At 43.4% G+C, this 22,390-nt stretch overlaps 2 protein-coding genes across 2 annotated transcripts; one reads left to right on the top strand and one right to left on the bottom strand.

The window, feature by feature from the left end:
• The first annotated feature begins 12,584 nt into the window (after positions 1–12,584).
• On the top strand, positions 12,585–14,037 carry LOC123405354 (glutathione S-transferase T3-like). The gene is made up of 4 exons (XM_045099075.1): positions 12,585–12,670; positions 12,765–12,780; positions 12,877–13,287; positions 13,365–14,037. The coding sequence occupies exons 1-4, from the start codon at positions 12,585–12,587 to the stop codon at positions 13,941–13,943; spliced, it is 1,092 nt and encodes a 363-aa protein (XP_044955010.1). The 3' UTR covers positions 13,944–14,037.
• Positions 14,035–15,747, bottom strand: LOC123403619. Its single transcript, XM_045097542.1, has 2 exons — positions 15,222–15,747; positions 14,035–15,149 (listed from the first exon to the last, which is right to left on the bottom strand). Exons 1-2 carry the CDS (start codon positions 15,455–15,457, stop codon positions 14,108–14,110), a joined length of 1,278 nt encoding a protein of 425 aa, XP_044953477.1. The 5' UTR covers positions 15,458–15,747; the 3' UTR covers positions 14,035–14,107.
• Positions 15,748–22,390: the final 6,643 nt, after the last annotated feature.

Here is a 22,390-nt window from a genome sequence, read left to right on the forward strand (position 1 = left end):
TATAAGAACTTGGCAGCGAACAAAGTAACATTAAAGGAGTATCTTCTTCATCATACGTAACCTCCATTGCATCTAGATCAGATATGATCTCTTTAAATTTTGAAATATGATTCAAAACATTACCTCCCTCGGGTAACCTGTGCATGCATAATTTTTGCTTCAGATGCATCTTGCTGGTGAGATCTTTTGCAAATCCCTTCCAGCTTTAACCATAGAGCGGTGGCAGTTTTCTCGCTCAAAACTTCCTGCAAAATATTATTATGCAAATGGAGTTGAATTTGTGACAAAGCCTTACGGTCCCTTCTTTTCTCCTCAGCATTCCAATCCTCAATTCTATTCTTTCCAAAACTATCCAGTGCATCATCATAGTCGGCCTGCGCCAACAACGCCCGCATCTTGACTTGCCATAGGGTAAACCTTGTGTCACGGTCCAGCAGCGGAAGATCGTACTTCATGGATGCCATGAGTAGATAAATCTGTGTACACAAAAGTAGTACAAGCCGGTAGAAAATTCTTGATAAAATTAATATGCGGATGAAATGGAATAGGATAAATAGCACCTGGTATCTCTCGGCTGGCTGTAGTAATTGAAGTTCGAGCGAAGTAAAAAAAACTGATCTATTGATCAACCTTGACCACCTACTTGCGTTGGATTTTGCCTTTGCCGTTGGGACGTGAGTTGTAGACAACAATCAATACCTGATTTTGCGTGAACGTGAGGCGGCAACAGCGACTTGGCAACTTGCAAGGAGCGATGGAACACAGGGGAACAACGCACAGCTTTGGCCTGTACGGCGCCTCGGTACTTGAAGTACGATCCCTTAATCCAGCAGCGCCTCGGCGGCCTGCAGCAGCAACTTAGGGTGCGTTTGGTTCCTTGGCAAAAGTCGTTTTTGCCTTGCCAGGCTAGGTTATCCGTTTGGTAGCCCAAATATCTTGCTTTTCGGGGCAGCTAACCTCGATGGGCCATAAAATCTTCGCTCCACAGAGAGAGCCGATTTGACTCGCCCTCGACGGTAAACTTGGACGCGCGAAACAAATCCACGCCGAACGCTCCGGATGGATGAACTCGTCTCCAACAAATCCCTATATCCTCTCCACTCTAACCTCCTCCACTCTCCCCGTTTCCTCCTCACCCCCAACGAAATCCCTGAAATCTTCGTATTCTCCATCAGATAAATAGAGCGAGTTGGTTGTTCCCCTCCACGATTTGGTGAAGACAAGCTCCAGATCTGAAAGCGGACGCCTGATCCTACTTGCCTAGGTTTGCATCCGCCTCCACACCTCTTGAAACCTCTTGCGTGTGCGTGTGCATTTTTTCCTGTGGCTAGAGTGGCTGGCTAAGGATTGATTAGTACGGGAGGCTCCAGATCCCAATTAGCTGTGTATATTCCTCATGGTCTTCATGGTTGGATTTTTCTTGGGTAGCCTGATTAATGCGGCTGGTGTGATAGCAAGCTCACTCCAACGGCATGTTGTGGTCTTGGGGCTGGGCAAATACTGTTGTTGGTGCGACCCAACACCCGTTTTTATTTCTAGTCAATCTGAAGTTAAGTGTTGTCGTACTACTCTAGATTACAAATCAATTACTATCAACAGGAATAGAAGTGCATGATGGTAATTGTTTTGTACTGGAACATACATCTGTATCTTCTTTCTTGATTTGGTCCATACACATAAATGGATATGGAGCTATCTATTTTACATGGATCTGAATTGATTCGTTAGGACTTAGGTCTGCTTATGACTGTGTATATACTGATGACGCCGTGTTGTGTAAGACATTAATATTTGTTTTTCTTTCACTGATTTATAGATGGACGACAATGCGCAAATTAACAGAAAAATAGCGTTCTTCAGTGCATTTGTGGTGGGATATTATGCATTGATCGTATATCTAAGAAACTCTAGTCACCCAATAAGATACTCATTGTTAGAGAGAAATAAATAAAGAATGCCATATCTACGCAAACTTTACTACGGCGAGGAGAAACACTGCATTGCGGAATTGCGTATGGGAAAATCAGTTTTCTTCAAACTGTGTTATAAATTACGGAGTATGGGACAACTTAAAGATACATGGCATTGTACTGTTGAGGAACAAGTAGCCATGTTCCTCACTACAGTAGGGCATCATAAGAAAATTGTCGATATTAGTTTCCATTTCACAAGGTCGGGTGAAACAGTGAGTCGTTACTTCAACAAAGTTTTATTTGCAATTGGGAAACTTGGCCCAGAAATGCTTAGGCATCGCACACTCAATACACCATCAAAAATTCAAGGCAACCTACGATTTGATCCCTATTTTAAGGTATAGTACAATGTCCATCTTGGTACCCATAAATTTTAAAATAACTTCATAGTGCAGTAGGTGTATTACTAATTAATTTTTAATTGGATATTTAGGATTGTATTGGTGCTATTGATGGTACACATGTTCCATGCAACGTTCCATCTCGGATAGTTGACAGATTTCGCGGCAGGAAACCATTCCCTACACAAAATATTCTTGCCGTGGTCGACTTTGATTTGTTGTTCACTTATGTTTGTGCGGGCTGGGAGGGTTCGACACACGATTCAACCGTTTTAAGACATTCTCTTGAGCATCCAAATGTCCTTAGAGTCCCTGAAGGTAGGCCCCTGCAATTTTTACATATTATAATATAACATATAGAGCACATGATTGATTATTTGTCGATAATGTCATGTTAGGAAGTACTATCTTGCGGATGCGGGTTATGTAGCTAGGACAGGATTCCTACCGTCGTTCCATCAAACTCGATATCATTTGCGTGAATGGAGGGGTAAGAATAAACCTCGCATACAGAATGAGCTATTCAATTTAAGACACTCATCCCTTCGTACTACTGTTGAGAGGGCATTCGGAACTTTGAAGAACCGTTTCAAAGTTCTGACAACAAGGCCGTATTATCCCTTTCCTTCACAAGTGCGAGTTGTCATAGCATGTTGTATCCTTCACAACTGGATATTACTAAACGGGGGTCCTGGTGAACTAGTCTACAGTGAGCAAAACTGGTTTGAACAATATCCAAGATCAGCTGGCCGTGTCCAACGAGATTTACGTGAGGAACAAAGGGAAGTGCTTCGAGATAGGGATACCATGGCAGCCAATATGTGGAGAAATAGGCATAATGTTAGAAGTGGTTGATTTGTTTCAAGTTGTATGTATGAGTTTTTTTATTCTAAGTTGTATTAGCACTGCCGAGAACAACTTGTGTGTTTTCTGCCTTGAACTAGTAACCATGATTTTTTGCAAAGCTATATCTTTCCCTACGTATGAATGCAATGTTATATGCATCTCAGTGATGTTATTATGTCTATGCATTATAAAATTTAAATGATACCACAGGGATATGTCAGGAAACAATGTGGTGTGGCAGTTCCAAGTTGTTAATGAAATGTTATGTTACTACAAAGAGAAGATTCAGTCTGAGGGAAAACAATTTGTTTTCAAAGAGATGCATCATGAGGAATGTGCAAAACAAATCAATGCAAGGTTTACCTCTTCCTTCAGACAACGACAAGTTTATCACAAGTTCCACAAGCTCAAAGGTCAGTGGAAGATCATACCAGAGGCGAAGAACTTAAGCGGTGCCAATTTTGATGATGTCAGCAAGATAATATTATATGATGAGACAGAAGTTGTGCGGATGAAGAATGTGAGGACTACATATCAATTAAGTCAAATTATAGTTTCATCCAATATCATATTTTTTCTTTCGTGACTAATAACTAACATTTTCATTCTTCTTCTCTCTTCCAGAATAAAGACAAAAGGGCAAAATATATCAATGTGCCCATTGCCAACTTTGATGAGATGGAGTTCATATTTCAGGATAAGCATGCTACTGGAGAGTTCACGGTCCTTCAAACACCCTATGACCGTGTTCATGCTCGTGACAAGGATTTTATTGGTGATACCGAGAAGAATGCTAGTGATGTTGAGGTTGATCCTGCAACCCATTATGATTTAGATTGTCTTCCTGATGACACCAACAATGAAAGCTCATCTTCAAAGCGTCCTCGAGGTGACAAACGCGATAAAGGTAAGAGGGTGAAGTGTGATGAGAGTGTGGTTCAAGACATGACGCGGTCACTGCGTGATATGTCATATACTATGTGTTTCACACACGTGACCAACCCGAATGAGAATTTGTTCAAAATAATTGATGACATGGAAGAATACCCTCTCTTCGTCCGACTTTCACTACAAACATCTTTGGCCACGAATGAACAAGTGGCTTCCATGTTGAAGGGGAGGCCGATGGCTGCTATTGAAGAGTTTGTGCGGCGCTGGGTCGGTGATAACTATCCTGACCACATTCATGTTCCTCCTGGCGTGTGATTCAGTTTGCTGCAAACTTTTAGGATTATTTTGTATGTCTTCCAGCGTTGGCGTGTGATTCAGTTTGCTGCAAACTTTTAGGATTATTTTGTATGTCTTCCAGCGTCGTATCTTAGGGAAATAAAGTCGATGCCTCATGCTCGCATGTGATGATGTCACAGAGTTTTTCATTCATGAAAAATGAGCTTGTTACTTGGATTAATTCTTTATCAATGAGTGTGTTTGCAAAGTGTGTTAAACTTATATTCATAAATTTGTGATGAATTTTTTTCATGAATATTTACAATTGATCTCCTGTAGCCATTTCTTTGTTTCACCGAATTTTTTCAAGAATATTGCAATGATGATGCACTTGTTATAAGGTAATTGTATTTGGATACTATGAAGGAGTACCTTGCCTGCAGCTCAACCATATGACTAGCTGCTGGCTCTTGCCAGCAACGGCATTGAACGAAACGTGCAACTAATGCAAAGGTAACCATCCGAGCTAAGCTAGCCAGGAAAGCTCAGCTATGGGCAAGCTGGGCAATACAACCAAACAGACCCTTAATCCTACTCGAACTCGGCTCGGCCACGTACGGCTGTGGAAAAACGAAATCGTGTCGGAATCGATGGAACGCGCGGCAGCGGACGTAACCCTAATCTCTCGTCTCAAAACTCGTATATTCAGAACCTCAGCTTTGTATACCACTTGTTAATAAAACGAGATAAATGAGACACGAGAGACACGGATTTTTATGTGGAAACCCTTGCGGGAGAAAACCACGGACGCACGAAGGCGCAATCACTATAAGGGTGGAGTATTACAAGCACGAGACGACAAACCATCTTTAGGTGCGACTACGTGGAGTATATATGAGGGGCAAGATGGGAGAGTCCTTGGAGGACAAGTAAACGAGTTGCACTCGTACGCGTCGGTATCAACGCAAAGGCCCAAACCGTTTGTACTACGTCTAGTCCAATACGGTAGAATTTGGATCACAATTTAACAGATCTGCCCCTTCTTTACCTCTGCTTCTTCTTCCCTTCACTTGTTCACACACAGTGGCCACGAGCGGGCGTTGTCGCAGATCTGCATCGCACGCTCCCTCCAACGCCTCCCCCTTATCTCCCTCATGGCCGACGGTGAGATCGAGTGGATCGGATACAACATCTCTGGAAATGCGTGATAGATGTTGAATTTTGCAGTGTCCCTTTTCCAACTCATTTGCATCTCCTTCAAGTGTCCCTTTTCTTTGTAGTAAAAACATATAGTCTTGCAAGATGCTCCGCCCTTGTTCCTCTTGATGTTTTGTTTCCTTTTGAAACTTTCTTTCTTGTTCACCATCAATTTCTGTTGGTTCTGCATACCGATTTTATTGGCTTTGAGCATTGCCTCTTGAAGTGAATTACTGATCAAATAATTTTCTAGTGTCTTGGAAAAATCAATTTTGATTGCATTTATATTAGGGATTTTTATTTCTGTGACCCTCGTTCGTTAATTCTACTCATTCATCCCTACGTTCTTAACATTTGCTCACTTTTCCCCCACTCCCTTGCTCGAAACCCTCAGAACAGGTTACAACGGACGTTGTCGTCGGGTCAGTGTTTTGACCGTTAACTCTGACGAGCGGGGCCGCGTAGGGTGCATGCAACTGACCGCGGTCGTGGGGTAGCACATGTCAATGGAGGCAGTCGATGGGACATGCGTGAAACGTCCCATGGTATAAAGAGGGGGAACCACCTCCCAGCACATTGCCCCTACCATTTTCCCCAAATCCCCTCCTTGTCGCATCGTCTTCCTCTCCCCAATCGACATCAGCTCGCTCTCCTCCACTACCGTCTCGCTGTCTCCCGCCGCATCCTCTTCCTCACCTTCATCGCCTCCATCTATCCGATGGCGGAAGCTCATGGCGACGCCGGCGCAGCGGCCGGAGATGTAGCAGAGTTGCGGGGCGCGGTGACCGCGGATGAAGTGAAGGATGTTGGTGGCGTCCACGGCGGTGCGGGGAAACTCGCAACCGCTACGGATGTGGATAAGGACATGGCGGTCTCCGCCACAGTTCTATCGGAGCAGAAGGTGACGGCGTCGAGCGGCGCAATCCATCCCGATACCTGCGATGTGCCACCTGGCTAGGAGGAGGAGGTATTTGCAGTTGCTTGTTAGTTGCAATATTTAGGATATTAGCTTGTAGAGTTAGTTGCATTGGTTAGATTGTGATTCATAGGTAGTACAGATGGTTAGAGTAGTTGGTTTGACGGATGGGCCGGGGTTTTCTATATGAGGGGATGGGGGTTGTTTCGTTGCAAAAATGCTAGATAGATATGTATGAGAGATAGGGATCTATGTGCTTCAATGCTACACATATGTATGCTTATTAGATTTGTTTTTAATTTTAATGCTACACAAATTGGGTTTTTAATGCTACAGACATGTATGCTTATTAGATTGGGTCCCTATTGGATTTGTTTTTGAATGCTACGCATATTGAGGTTTTGTATGTCATATGCCCAAATGGAATCCATTGATTAAGAAGTTATTTGATTCATTAGTATATAAATTTGTCCACAATATGTAGTTATATTAGCTATGTTGTTCAATGTGTGTGCATGACAATGGAAAATGCAAATAACCCTAGTATATTAGCCCTATGATCAATGTGTCATGTGTGCTTCTCTAAATTTTCAATTGGCTTCTGTATTTACTAGTGATGGATGTAATTGTATATTCAGGAGGATGATGGATTGGGGGAAAAGAGGAAGCTGGCCTTTACTAGGTTCGACCCGTATGATCCAGATTATAGTGACGACGAAGAATATGAGCTGGCCTTTAGATTGTTCATTTAGTTCCTTCGACATGGTGTATATGAATCTATAATGTATTAATGCAATTCATTCATGTGTGCAGTATGATTCTGGAGAAGATGTGTACAAGGGCAACTTCAAGTCCTTCAAAGCGAAGGAGGTGGAGAAGATCGAGGCCAAGGGAGTTGCTTCCTTCTTGAACCGCAAGATCAAGAAGTGGTGCTACCCCTACTACACCACCAAGGCAAAGCCAACGGATGGCCGCTTCGATCACCTTGTGTCTCATGAAGAGGATGTAGCGATTCGCGGGGAGGACTACATGATCAGGGGGTTGCATGCTGCCCTCGCGAAGGCACTGACTCCGGTGTGATGTGATGATGCGATGAACTGAATGTGGCAGCATGTTTTATCTTCATCTTTTGGGTTACTTTGGTAAGCTGAATGTGGTTGTTTATGATGTGATGAACTGAATCTATGGTAGTAATGTATTAGGGCACCCAATGTATTATGGGAACCCATGTATTATGCTATCTATATTTGTTTGTCCTTCAATTTGCGTGTGGTTTATGGTTACTTGTGTTTAGATATTTTCTGAATTAATCTTCATATTTTTATATTTTATTTTGAAAAATATGCTTTAATATAAAGACTATTAAAAAACACGTTTAAAATACGAAAATGTAAAACTAAGTTCAGATCCTTCTTATTCACTTTGAAATAAAGCTTTGGTAATTTTTTTTAAAAAAATCAAAAACAGAAGGTAACCCTACCTCATCTCCTTGAACTCTACGAAATCTTATAGTTGATAGCTCATATGTGTGAAGGTTTTCTCATGAAATTGACCATATATGTTGTGTCCTTAAATTTGCTTGTGGTTTATGGTTACTTCTGTTTAGATGTTGTGAGCTATGAGTTTAGGTGTTGCAATGATCACACATGTTGTTTCAGTGTTGCTTCACTGATTAGACATGCTTCAAAAAAACCTTGGCAAACTATCTAGGGTAACTCACTATGTTTGTATAGGAGATCATGTGTGCCAAATTTGAGGTGATTTAGAGGATGTCAAAGAAATTTCAATTTAAGAAATGTGCTCCCACGCTAGGGTAAACAGCCCCATTTGTAATCAAGTTTTTGTGGACCTACTCTAAATGAGCCAAATATTTTTTATTAACACCTATTCAATCTATATAGTGTAGATTCGAAGTCTCACTATTTTTTTAAATTAATCTTCATATTTTTACATTTTCTTTTGAAAAATATGCTTTAATATAAAAACTATTAAAAACACGTTTAAAATATGAAAATGTAAAACTAAGTTCAGATCCTTCTTGTTCACTTTGTAATAAAGCTTTGGTGATTTTTTTTTGATTTTTTTAAATTTTTGAAAAACACAAGGTAACCCTACCTCATCTTCTTGAACTCTATGAAATCTTGTAGGTGATAGCTCATATGTTTGAAGGTTTTCTCATGAAAATGACCATAGACCAAGTTTATGATTTTTGGTTGGTAACATGTCACATAAGACAACATTGTGCGCATGTTTCATAATTTTTTTGATTTTTTTTAAATTAATGGTGCTCATTTGACCTCGATCGTGCGAGCTAGGGTTTTTTCATGAAAATGACCATAGACCAAGTTTAGTATTTTTCCTTGTTAGTGTGTCTTATAAAACAACGAACGGCGAAGGTTTCATATTTTTTAAAATTAGTTATGCTCAGTCAAAGCTTTCATAACCGTGTTGACCAGCTCAAAACCCCTTTAAACCCCGCGGGGTTTCGCCTAACCCTAGCTCCCAACGTCAGTCGTCCGATCACACCCAGGCGCCAAGCGACAACCCTCGGATGTGGTCTTCTAAAAGGAATTCGGTGGGCAGGCTGCGTGCAGGCTCCGGGTCATTGGATCACAAGGACGGCTCCGCATCGTTGGATCGTGGGGCGATCCGCGAGAGGCGATCCCGTTGGTTGTGCTCGGCTGCTCGCCCACCACTGACTCCGCATCGTTTTTTTGCATCGTTTTTTCGCATCGTTTTTTTGCATCGTTTTTTGCATCGTTTTTTGCATCGTTTTTTTGCATCGTTTTTCGCATCGTTTTTTTGCATCGTTTTTTCGCATCATTTTTTGCATCGTGTGTGAACGTGCTGTCTCTTTCACATTTGACCTCGATCACAGTCCACTCATCAAACCAACCACATTTTCCCACGCATGTACACTCCTGATGCCGTGGTGGGTGTGAAAACGGGGCGGTTTAGGATTTAGGTTACAATGGCTATTTAAGCCGGACGGACACTCCCCTCCCCCAGCCGTAGCTCTTCGCCTGCTCCGTTTTCCCGTCGGGACCCGAGCACTCCCCTCTCCCAGCCCATCGGCAATGCCACCACGCCACTAGTACTACACGATCGAAGAACATCTCTAGCTCCTTCAGCGGGCCCAATTCCGGAGGCAAGCGGGGCTACATCTAGAGGATTTCGGGCAGTCGGAGGAGGAGGCGCCGCCGGAGGAACCGAAGGTGGAGGCATCACCGGAGGTGGAGGCGCCACCGCAAGATCAGGACGTGGAGGCGCCATCGCAGGAGTCCGACGTGGAGGCGCCGTCGCAGGAGCCGGAAGTGGAGGCACCGCCGGTCTACTATCTGTGGCCCGCCTAACTGGTGATCCTCAACTCCATCTGCTCGGAAGCAGCTACGCATGCGTGACGTCTTCGTCAGCAGCAGATGCAGGTAGCGCGGGCGGCGCAGGAGGAGGCACAGGTGGTGGCCCAGGAGGACCAAGCTCCGGCGCAAGCGGATCAAGCCATCTCCGACTACGAAGAGCACTAGGCAGTACGTAGGATATATATCATAGGCTTCCCTATATTGTATGCTTTCGTTATTTTGCTCTCTGAGCTATGTTTGTTGATGCTTCAACATGTATGCTTTCGTTATTATGCTCTCTGAGCTATGCTTCTTGATGCTTCAAAATGCTGATGCTTCAAAAAATATATTACATGCTTTTTGTTGATGCTTCAAAGCCCTAAACCCTAAAATACCTAGAACCTAACCCTAAACGTAGCACTGCACCCTAGCCTTGGTCTTTGGCACTTGGAAGGTGGAGACTCGTGCGAGAAGAGAGGAACCTAGCTCGATCACATGGCATGCACAGCAGGCTTCGCCGCTTCGGTATCATGGCAGTGCACGTCGATCGATATGCCCTAGAGTTTAATTGCCATGTTGAATTGATGTTGCGCAGGTCAAAGGCGACAGATGTTGCATCCCGTGGCGGCTCACAGGAAGGTTGCATCCGTGGCGGGGCGCATCGACGCATGCTGGCACGCACGCATGCGGTTCATGTCGCGCATGCATAGCTTTAATTGCCACATTGAATAGATGCGAGTGGATCGGGGATACAAGCATGTGACATGAGACGAACCAGCAGCAACGACCATCCCTGCGTCCGTGGCGGCTAGCATGCAGAAAGAGGTCGGTCAGCCTACGTGGCGGCTCGTGTGCAGAAAGAGGGGAGGTCAGCGCATCGTGGCGGCGGGCATCAGCGCATGGAGGCAGGCTAGCTACATGCATGCATAGCAGGCTCATGTCGTTACGGCGCTCGCAGAGCCCAGCAGCGACCGATGGAGGCAGGCTAGCTACGTGCATGCATAGCAGGCTCATGCCGTTACGGCGCGTGCAGGACCCAACAATCTAACCACGGCCCAACGGGCTAACTGTGGCACCATTCGCCACAACCCCACTCATCAGGTCCAACGGGGGACACAGTCCGCGCGACCCCACTCGTCAGAGTTAACGGTCAAAGCACTGACCCGATGGCATCCACCGTTTGTGACCAGTTCTGAGGGTTTCGGCCAAGGGAGTGGGGAAAAGTGAGAAAAAGTTAAGAGCGTGGGGATGAATGAGTAGAGCTAACGAACCAGGGGCACAGAAATAAAAAACCATTTATATTATCATAATAGTTTGCAAGCTTGACACCATGCTCATCAATATCTTCTATTTTGCATTCCTTTTGATGCGACGGTTCCTCGCGTCTCTTCCAACAGACACCTCCGAGAGATCGTGTCTTTTCCCTTTATATAAATATGTCTTTCTTGTATCTCGACTCTCTCTGTCTCTCTCAATCTTTACTTTGACACGTTATCAGCACACGCTCTAACCGAGAGCAAGGCCACGATGGGTCGTCGGACTCGTAGGTTTCTGGAACACCACAGAGAACCTGACGACCCCGTCTTTGCGGCCGGCGAGCCTCCAACCATCTGCGGCATTCGAGCCTATTGCCTAGAGAGAGAAGGTAGGGACATCATCAGCATGCCGACAATTTCCATCCTGAGCCACCGCGCTGTTGGACACGGCCACCGCACCGCCCGCGCCACGCAATGGTCGCGCTCCCTGCACTCCGCCCGGACCTCTTTCACGGCTACCAGCGTGCCGGATGTGAAAACATATAAGACAATGCTTGCGTCTCGCAGTGACGCTTTCGTGTTGATTTATATACCAACCGGCTAGGGTTACAAGAGGATTACAAGGTGGTTAGGTTGTTGGTTTGATCTACAGGTAATATCCCAACAACCTAACACAATTACAGGCATATAGCGGTTTATCTCTATACACCGGATATGTTACAACGTTTAACACCGGAGACAGCGCTAAGCCGTGGACTTCGGCCTCGTCGAGAAGCACGGTGGCGGTTGAGCCCCCGGGCTCCATGGGCGTGGCGCCTCATCGGTGTCCAATAGCCAGAGAAACGCCTTTGGCTTTGCCCTCCGGCGCACGAATGACGATCACCAGGCGCGGTCACTCCTCCGGGCACGCCCCGCGCTCGGCCATCGGCCTAGCCCCCACGGGCACAGAAGCGGCCCGGCCGTGGCGCTGCTCCTCGCAACAGTGTGGCCTCATAGGTGCGGCGGAGTCGTCGGGCCGCCCTCGACACGGCCAACCGTGGCGGCCAATAGCCTGGCTCGGCGGCGCTTCGCGACAAGAGCTTGCGACCTGGCGGCCTCCCGCACAGCCAGAAACAGCGGCGTCTAGACGTCTTAGAGCATCTCTAGTGAATCCTCTATATGGACATGTATTGTAAATATATAAGATTTGAGCCGTTTTTTACAGTCCAAAGAGTCCCAGCGACTCGTGTAAACGGGCGTGGAAATATGCACGACGAAGCCACGACGGTACGAGGCGTCCAAACATCCACGACCAACCCACGCTCGTGCGCTCGGCTGCTTCGTCCCGCGGCGCTACCTCGCCGAGATCGCCGTCGTCGCGTTCTTCTCCGGCCGGGAAGGTAATTTCTTCTCCTGGCGAGCGCACGAGCGTGAGGGCGGGGACGAGGGGCCGAGCTCGGGAGGAGCGGGGCAGGGGCGGAGGCGGGCTGGGGGCGGCGGTGGAGGCGGGCTGGCATGGGGGCGGCGGTGGAGGCGGGCTGGCATGGGGGCGGGGGTGGAGGCGGGCTGGCATGGGGGCGGCGGTGGAGGCGGGCTGGCATGGGGGCGGGGGTGGAGGCGGGCTGGATGGGGCGCTGCGGCTGCTGCTGCTGCTGAAGTGCTGAACCTGCTGCTGAACTTGCTAACTTGCTGCTGCTGCTGCTGAACTTGCTGCTGCTGCTGCTTCAATTTGATTCAACCAAAGAATGCAGATATTTGTTTGTTATTGTTAGTTAAATTCAGCGCGATTCTTTTTGGACTAAAATATTTGTTAGTTATTGTTAATTAAATTTGATTCAGATCATGGTCTAAATTTGCTTGTAGATGGATGATGACGAAGCCTTCTTAGACATCATTGATTTTGGTTGCACACAAACGCAACCAAAGAGTCCAATTGGAGAGCAGCCAACTCCATCAACTCAGCATCGTTCTGCAATAACAGAGAAAGGAAAATCCCACAAAGGAAAAAATTGGTCTAGTGATGAGGACAAGGTTCTCATAGCAGCATGGGCAAATACAAGTTTGGATATTGTTGGGACAGATCAAAACCGAGATACTTATTGGGCTAGAATTTCAGAGTACTACAATAGACAGAAGGAATCATCATGGCCGGAACGAAATGATAATGCAATCAATTGCCGTTACACTTTCATTAACAGAGAGACCTCTAAATTTTGTGGTTGCCTTCAGCAGATTTTAAATAGGCAAGAAAGTGGAAGGACTATAGAAGAAAAGGTATGCAATATTCTATATGTGTTGTGCAATATTTTATATGTGTTGTGCATATTTTAACCATATATTTATATGTGCAGACAAACGATGCACACATTTTGTTCAAGGAAATGGATCCTAAAAAAAAGAAGCCTTTCACATTGATGCATTGCTACATAGAGTTTTCGAAGTATCCAAAGTGGCAGACAAGAGAACTTGAAACTTCTGTGAAGAAACAAAAGAAGACCATTGATGCAAGTCCGGGCACAGCTACCAATGATCCGGCTGATGCATCCTCGGTACGTACTGATGCTACCTCGATACGCACTGATGCTCTTGAACATGAGACTAGACCTGATGGTGTGAAGAAGGACAAGAGAGGTAAGGCTGATGACATTGCTTGCAAGTTTTCATTAGAAACTGTGTGGGCAGCAAAACAAGAGAAGGATGAGATCAAAGAGGCGGCAAGAAATGCTCGCTACGCGCAGCAACTTGAATTGCGAAAAGAGGAGATTGCACTAAAAAAGAAGGAGGATGCACGAAACGAGAGGGAGGATGCACGAAGACAGTTTGAATTAGATGAGAGGGTCATGCTCATGGACACTAGTGGTATGACTGATGCGCAAAAGCAGTTCTACCAAGCTAAGCAGAAGGAGATCCTTGCTCGCGGCCTAGAGTAATTTACTGCTTTCTACTAGTTGTTGTAAGAACAATTTACTGCTTTCTACTAGTTGTTGTAAGAACAATTTACTGCTTTCTGCTAGTTGAAGACATGGATTACATCACTCAACTTTATTGATAGCTGTATTACAAAGACATGGATTACAAACTTATAACTAGGACATCACTCGTTTCCAAACTTTTGCCACACATGGTCAATTAGATCAAGTTTAAGCTGATCATGTTCATTGAAATTTCTAATCCGTTGAGTCATCTGAATAAACGAGCTCAGTTCTTCTGCATGAGTACGAGAGACTGTGACTCTTTCTCCCATTGCGTCAAAAGTGCATCTTTGTCGACCAGTTTGTCGCTCCTCTTCTACTATCATATTGTGCATTATGACACAAGCTTTCATTACATCACTGATTTCTTTACGTTTCCATCCTTTAGCAGGTCCACGAACAATGGCAAAACGGGATTGCAGAACTCCAAAGGCTCGTTCCACATCTTTCCTAGCCCCCTCTTGCTTCTTGGCAAAAGTTTTATGCTTTCTGCTAGTTGGAGCTGGTATGCTCTTCACAAATGTTGCCCACCGTGGATAGATACCATCTGCAAGATAATACCCCATTGTGTACTGACGGCCATTGATGCTATAATTCACTGGAGGAGTGTGGCCTTCGGCTAGCTTTGTAAAAACAGGAGAACGTTGAAGAACATTTATATCATTCAGAGACCCTGGTAAACCAAAATAAGCATGCCAAATCCAAAGATCTTGTGAAGCAACTGCTTCCAAGATCATAGTGGGCTCGTTCACATGGCCTCTAAACATGCCATGCCATTTTTTGGGGCAATTTTTCCACCCCCAGTGCATGCAATCTATGCTCCCTAACATACCGGGAAATCCTCTTTCCTCCCCTATTGCAAGTAACCTAGCGATGTCTTCTTCATTTGGAGATCTCAGGTACTCTTCCCCAAAAACTTCACAAACTTTGATTACAAATTTCTTGCAAGACTCTAAATTAGTAGCCTCAGCGGACCGAATGTACTCATCAACACCATCAGCTGCTATTCCATATGTGAGGATCCGCATTGCCGCGGTCATCTTTTGTAGAGGATGTAACCCAAGAGCTCCAGAAGCACTTCTTTTTTGCGTAAAATAACCATCATAGTCATGCTCAAGTATACCATCAGCTATGCGGTTGAACAAAGTACGCGACATCCTAAATCTATGCATAAAAAGTCAATCAGACAGGGAAATGAAAAAAGAACCAAAGCAGAGAAGTGTACTAATTACGAACCTTCGTCGAAACAAATGTTCGGGAAAGCGAGGAACTTCTTTGAAGTAGTCGTTCCAGAGAAGAAGAAATCCGGCATCTCTTCCTCGATCGATTGATTGACGTCCATGCTTGGAACCGCCATGGCGTCGAGCGTTCTTCCTCTCTTCCTCCTCGCGCTCAGCGAATGCTGCAAGTATGAGTTCATCGTCGCCAGATGAAGATGACGAAGAACTCATGTCCCAAGTGGATGTGTTCATTGTGTTGCGTGAGAGACGATAGAGAAATCTAGGTGAGAAGAGAAGTCACAGGTAGAAGTGTGCTGGAAGAAAGGTGATAGGGGTGGTTTATATAGATCAGAAATATGGCCGTTGGAAATATAGCCGTTTGAAAATATAGCCGTTGGAAATATAGCCGTTTGAAAATATAGCCGTTCAAATATACACGTCCTGATTTCCACGTCCTGTATACACGTTCCACTGAAAATCTGGGACGTGTAAAATTTACCAAGGTGTATATGGACGTGTATATGAAGATATACACGTCCAAATTTACACGTTCCATTAGAGATGCTCTTAGGCCCGCAACGGCGCTTTCCAGCATGCTGGCATGTCGGCTCCTTTGGCCATCCTCCACGTGTTCTCCTACGGAGCGCGACGAGATGCCCACTCTCCCTTGTCCGGCGAGCCCTCGAGGTAAAAAAAATCCCCATAACGGAACCGCACGGGAGCGAGAGTGGAGGCAACCTTATCCATTTGCCATTGTGCTTACCATGCGTTTGCACAATTGGCAAAACAGATTGATTTAAGTGGTCCAGGCCAATATTTGCACATCGAGGATTTCCTAAATTGGTCCTATTAACAGTGCTACTTTAGTACTCCCTCCGTTCCAAAATAAGTGTCTTAAGTTTAGTACAACTTTGTATTAGCTCTCGTACAAAGTTGAGACAGTTATTTTAAGACGTAGGGAGTAGTATTAATTGTTATAAACCCTCTTATTAGAAGTATCTGTGTCTTCAAATACTATAGTTCTGTAGAGTACCTTGCATTCCAGAAGTTATGTGTGATGTAATATATTTTCATGTATCCTACATGTTGAGATTAATTACACCCACCATTTGCAATTGAGATTTACAATTTCTTGCAAAAAAAAATAAAAATCAGTTCACCTTAATTGAGCCTTTTGGCTTAATACAAGCAAGAATTGATATGCAAAATTCAAAGTGTTTTCTTCAAATTGATGCTTGGGATCACAAGGTAGTCATATAGATCTACTGCGTACGCAGATTATTGATGACTACTCATAAAGCCTATATTTTGTCGTTTCGACATTATGACTGCTTTATGAAATGCTCTTCCATACATTTTTCTAAGTCATGACATAAGACATTACGGGTGAGTATCTAGTGATTTTATCATATTATACTCCCTAGTGCTACGAGTCCACTCCATTTTGGAGATTATCTTCAAGGTGACATACTTAGCAATTTCAGATTCACATTGATAGTTTCAAGATAACTTCTTGAAATACCCATTAATTTTGCTAAGTTCACTACAATATCAACTATGATGGTCTTTAATTTACTAATCGTAAATTAATTATCTCTAGCAACTTATGAGTAGAGAATTTGAGGCATTAGCCCTCAATGGCCACCACTGCCCTTCCTGGGCCAAGGAGATCATGATCACACTCCTGTCTTCGTGGAATAATGTGTGAAATCCAAGACCGTAAAATTCATCTCTCGTCAGGATCACACCGCTAAGAGAAAAATGTTGTCTTATACTTCCTCCGTCCCAAAATAAGTGTCGCAAATTTAGTACTAAGTTAGTACAAATTTAATACTAAAGCAGCGACACTTATTTTGGGACGGAGGGAGTACATCATAAGGCACTATATTGATTTAGATCTCAGTGTATGTTTATTCTGGATCAGCAATTCCTAGGGCACAATGAACCTCAAGGGCAAAGGTTTGAATCTCACTTCAACCTTCAACCCGACATCACGAGCTATGACCGGACCCTATCGGCACAGAGAACGTGATGGTTGAATATGCCTCAACCGACATGTTTGGAGGCTATGAATAGTCTCTCAATCTCTTGAGTGGTCAATATTTATTTATGTCCATTTATGATGTTCTATTAACAACATAAGTATTTTTGTCATCATATATTGTACTCCCTTCGTCCTAAAATAAGTGACTCAAAAATGACTTTGTACTAATTTTAGTCAAAGTAGAGTCATTTTTGAGTCACTTATTTTGGGACGGAGGGAGTATATCACAATATATTGTATCGACACTTTGGTACAAATACATTTGTATATATTCTATATATCTGAGTGATTTTCATATTGAGAATCTTCATGTCTATATATAGATTTCTATGGGAGTCAATCCGATGAAAGATGATATGTGTCTTGTGGACATATGCACCACAAACTCTATATTCACGGAATTCCAACGTTTCCACTCTCGTTGGGAGAAAAGAGATATTTTAAAATTGTTAGACGCGATGAGGTATTTGTTGGCTCAACTCGAGTCATATTTACTATCCCTTTGGGTACTCGAGTAACATCGGGATGATTTATTGCATCCCAGGTTTAACTCCTACCCTACTAAACTATAGAGGTATCCGTCAAAATAGTTTCCATAGCGAAACTTATGATGATAACAAAGAGAAATAACTTCTCTTTACACAATGCAACGGATATGACAAGCACATTCTCTATGAATCATCTGGACTGTACTACACATAGGACACAACCCATATCACATGTTGTGTATGAGATTGTTTTCAAGAGTGTCTTGTACATGACAAACTTGGCATTCTCGCCTTGGTCACCAAGACATTGGGTTGAAAGCAAAACTATCAGCAATTCTAATATTTTATGATTATTATGGTGCTAAATTCTAACAACATTTGGATTTTATGTGCAGTACAAGTGACACAGGGAAGCTAATTTTAAGGCTCGCGCACCTTAAAGTCTACACTAAACCACTCAGACTCCTTAAAAGCATCAAGTTTAGGTAAGTGGCTCTTCCCATCCATTGACTAGACTATTTAGGCATTCCATGGTTCTAAAAGACATATCTACATGATGGTCTTGAGTGTATGCTTTATTCACACGAAACCATTGACTCATTATCCTGACATCGATTTCAAGCAAATCAAATGGATAACATTGCAGAATTCTCCTTGAGTGCCTTCTCTATGACCCTTGGATTGAAGTTTAGAATTTTGTCCTAATGTCTAGACTCAAAATGGTTTGGTAGAATCCTTGATCCAAAGATTTAAGCTTATTGCATTATATTTACTTTGGAATTGAACCTTATCAACTTTACGTTGGAGTCATGCAGTTTTACAGCTCATGACAAAAGTGCATAATATTATTCCCCTCTATCTTTGATACATGGAAATGTACCAAGTATTTCTCATGTGCATTAATTCAGTTACATATTGATATCACCACCTGGCATACATCATTGGCCCTCAACATATAGTTGGGATCTATGTGAGGAATAACAGTATTTCCGTCAATACCTCAAGCCCCTCGCATGGGGAGTTATTCAAGGCTAGTATGCTGATTCATGAGGAATATTTCTAGACATTAGGGGGAGATTTCAAGTACCATAAAGAATAGTAAGAAATTAGTGGAATGTTCAACAAATTTCAACCTCAAATCCACGTACTCAAAGATCTGAACCATCCGTTCAAAAAATTTGCAACACATTGCAAATAACCTGTCAGATTCATTTACTCAATATAAAGGTGTCACACAATCCTACAATCTTGCAAAAGTATGGATGGAAAACGTCCACCAACCCAGGTCATGGTGCACACAATGGTCGGGACATCGAAATACCCAACTCAATCGCATTGGGAAATCCCGAGCAGTCACCATGGGTAATGATATTTCCATCAACTATATATTGATATATAGATTCTGGAGAATCATATAATTGAAAGTCTACAATTGTCGACATACATTTCTCAACTAGATTGCAAAAACCTTTCAAATGATTCAGATCCAAAGACCATGGCCATGGAAAAGGGCGAACAACACTCGGACTGAACTCAAGCAAAGGGTGTAATCTAGGTAGAAATGATCTTGCTCAATAATGGAAAGGTATTCCTAAGCAATACGTACACCAGTTTTCTTCTATAAACAGAATTGAGAACAACAAGGTGGTGAAACATAGAGCAAGTATTGCAGCACAAGGGTTCACGCAGATACCTAACTATTCTCCAGAAGTGGGATCTCTTTCCGATAACTTATATCATTGGCATTACAAAATCATCTATCTATGAAGTGGATAGATGTAGTCATTACATATCCATGTGGATCACTAGATTCAGACATATATGATTGATTTTAGATGGAATCTCAATTCTGAATCGAAATACAAAACGCAAAATACATTGTTTAAAATCAGTAAGTCATCATATGACTTATTATTGTGGGTACATTTGGTATAACTGACGTAGTGAGTTCCTTATACACAAGGATTACTCTTACAATGATGATTATCCATGTTTGTGTGTCTGCAATGACGACACATGCAATCCTCTAAATGACAGAGTTTAAAATGAAGGATTTGGGTAAACCAGAATACCGCTCATTACTACAACTTCAGCACCTTCATTCATACATTATCTTATACTATTTTGTCTATATCCAAAATATATTGGAGAAATTCATTGTGCACATATCTTATCCGTCCATAACTCTCATGGTAGTTCATTCTCTAGACGTAGAGAAAGATCTATTTAGACCAAGAGATAATGGAAATGAGATATTGGGACTCAACGTTCTATAATGATATTGGATCCACCAAACAAATTGGTTGGGACTCAAGAATATCTATTGATATCTCCAAAGGCATCAAACATCTTGTGTTGGTTTTCAAGTTTCAGAGAAATCTGAACACCCGCTATATCAAATCATAGACAATCTTAGTGTTCCTACTAGGTGTGCTAGCCATCTCATGAGAGTCTTTGAAACAAACCTCATGGCTACATCCACCAACCATTATCTCAAAGATAATGTTGCTTGTGTTGCTCGGATGCGAACATGTTACATCATAAGCAATATCTCTATATTGCATTTCTTCCAAATCAAATCATGCGACTGATTTTCTCGCGAATTCTGTGTCACCTTTTACATTCAAGAAATATGTTCATGGAATTAGTATGTGACGGCTTCATACTCTGCAAGCATGAGCGGGAGTATCTTCCTAAATTGTTCATGTTCAATGCATCCCATTATACTTTTTTTTCCTTCATGAGTTTACTACACATGTTCTCATAAAGGATTTTAATGAGGTAATATCAACACAAGGTCATATGTCATACTTTATGTTTTCCCCACCAAGGTTTTTAGGAAAGTATATACAACATATTTATTGTTATTTTAATTCTATGCGTTTTCCTCATATTGAGTTAAACAAACAATAAGCATTATATGTTGTGATATTTTCTCCTCATTTTTCCCGTTGGGTTTGAAGGAGTTTTAGCAACATATCAAACACTATACTCCTCATATTTTTCCCATGGGGTTTTTGGAGGAGACTTTATCAATATGATGGATGTACGCAAGGATGACACTGATTGGGAGGAGTGTTAGGATTTATTTAGTTACTTGATTAAAGATTAATCCCGGCAATTAATCCCCCACATGCGGTTGCCATTTTGGCAAACAATGTGGCGGTCCCTCGTGTCTCTTCCAATAGACACCTCCCAGAGATCGTGTCTTTTCCCGTTGTATAAATATGTCCTTTATCATGGATAAAGAATAGACTTGATTCGTTTGTAGTCTCTCGACTCTCTCTCTCTCTCTCTCTCTCAATATTTACTTCAACACATCTAATGCTTTAGTCATCTCATGAATTGCAGTTGGTTCTTTGTGATACAAAACTTCAGCGCCTCGACAATTTTGATATTACTGGATTGTTCAAAATATTTATGTTGCACTTGATCCATGCAAGATAGCATAATACTTTTGACAACATTGAAATCATTCTTGAGCACATTGATGACAACATGTGATGCTCCTGGCATTGGGGAATCACCAACAAGTGGACACCGCCAATCCCGATGATATCAATAATTCGGACGACGACGACTACTTCCCCCCATCGACGATGAAGACGGCTTCGAGGTCGAAGACCTCGTCATCCCCAAGGACCGTGATGGCCAGGAGCGGTTCGAGCAGCAGCTTATAGCTACCGCTCAGAGCCTAAAAGCGAAGCAACGATAGCACTAGGCCGAACAAGACACCATTAATAGCAGGTGGACAAAAATCCTGGCCGCCGAAGAAGAATACGACACTAAGTGGCCGGATCAAAAGAAAAGCTATGTGCACCGACGCGTGCTGCTTGAGTTCAACGATGAGTCCCTAGAGCACATGTCCCCCGGGCGCACGGACTATGACCAGACTAACTGCCCGCCTCGAGGCCGCGATAGAGCAGCCGGAGAGACCGAGTACAGACCCGAGCCTCCCCGCAAAAAATTCAGAGAACATGTACACACTAGGGATGGACATGACCAATGAACAGGTCACGACACATCCATCCACGGATCCACGAGGTACCCCTCCACTCGGTGGGACGACGAACCACCTCAGGTCGCTTACAAAAGTAGAGGTCAGGAACCGTACCGGGCTCAACCCGGAGTCGATCTGCGGCACAGCATAGCCCAGATCAGAGGCACCGCTCACCCATTGTGTTTCACACATGAGGCCATGCAGAACCAATTCCGTGAAGGGTTTAAACCCGTAAACAAAGAACAATACAACGGGACGATCGACCCCGTAGTGTGGATAGATGATTTCCTTCTCCACATCCATATGGCCATGGGAGACGATCTACATGCCATAAAATACTTGCCCCTAATGCTCAAAGGACCAGCATAGCACTGGCTAAATAGACTACCAGAAGACTCCATTGGGATCTAGGAAGATCTCGAGGAGGCTTCCCTGTCTAAATTTCACGAAACCAATGTTCGGCCACCGGATTCATCCGACCTGAGCAATGTCATTCAAAGGGCGGGCGAATCGCCCAGAGAACTCTGGAACTGGTTTCTTGCCAAGAAGAATCAAATCATGGATTTTCCGGACACCGAAGAAATGGCCTCTTTTAGGCACAACATCAGGGACGAATGGTTGGCCTGAAAGCTCGGCGAGGAAAGGCCAAGGAC

The sequence above is a fragment of the Hordeum vulgare genome, chromosome 6H (genome assembly GCF_904849725.1).
Source record: "Hordeum vulgare subsp. vulgare chromosome 6H, MorexV3_pseudomolecules_assembly, whole genome shotgun sequence".
Classification (NCBI taxonomy): Eukaryota; Viridiplantae; Streptophyta; class Magnoliopsida; order Poales; family Poaceae; genus Hordeum; species Hordeum vulgare.

What these genes read in the sequence shown, in the direction of transcription:
- LOC123405354 (XM_045099075.1), top strand. Translation starts at nt 12,585, where the DNA reads ATGGGGGCGGCGGTGGAGGCGGGCTGGCATGGGGGCGGGGGTGGAGGC. An exon ending in GAAGGACTATAGAAGAAAAG is followed by an intron (nt 13,288 to 13,364) that starts GTATGCAATATT and finishes TTATATGTGCAG; the next exon opens with ACAAACGATGCACACATTTT.
- LOC123403619 (XM_045097542.1), bottom strand. Translation starts at nt 15,457, where the DNA reads ATGAACACATCCACTTGGGACATGAGTTCTTCGTCATCTTCATCTGGC. An exon ending in GAACATTTGTTTCGACGAAG is followed by an intron (nt 15,150 to 15,221) that starts GTTCGTAATTAG and finishes TTTTATGCATAG; the next exon opens with ATTTAGGATGTCGCGTACTT.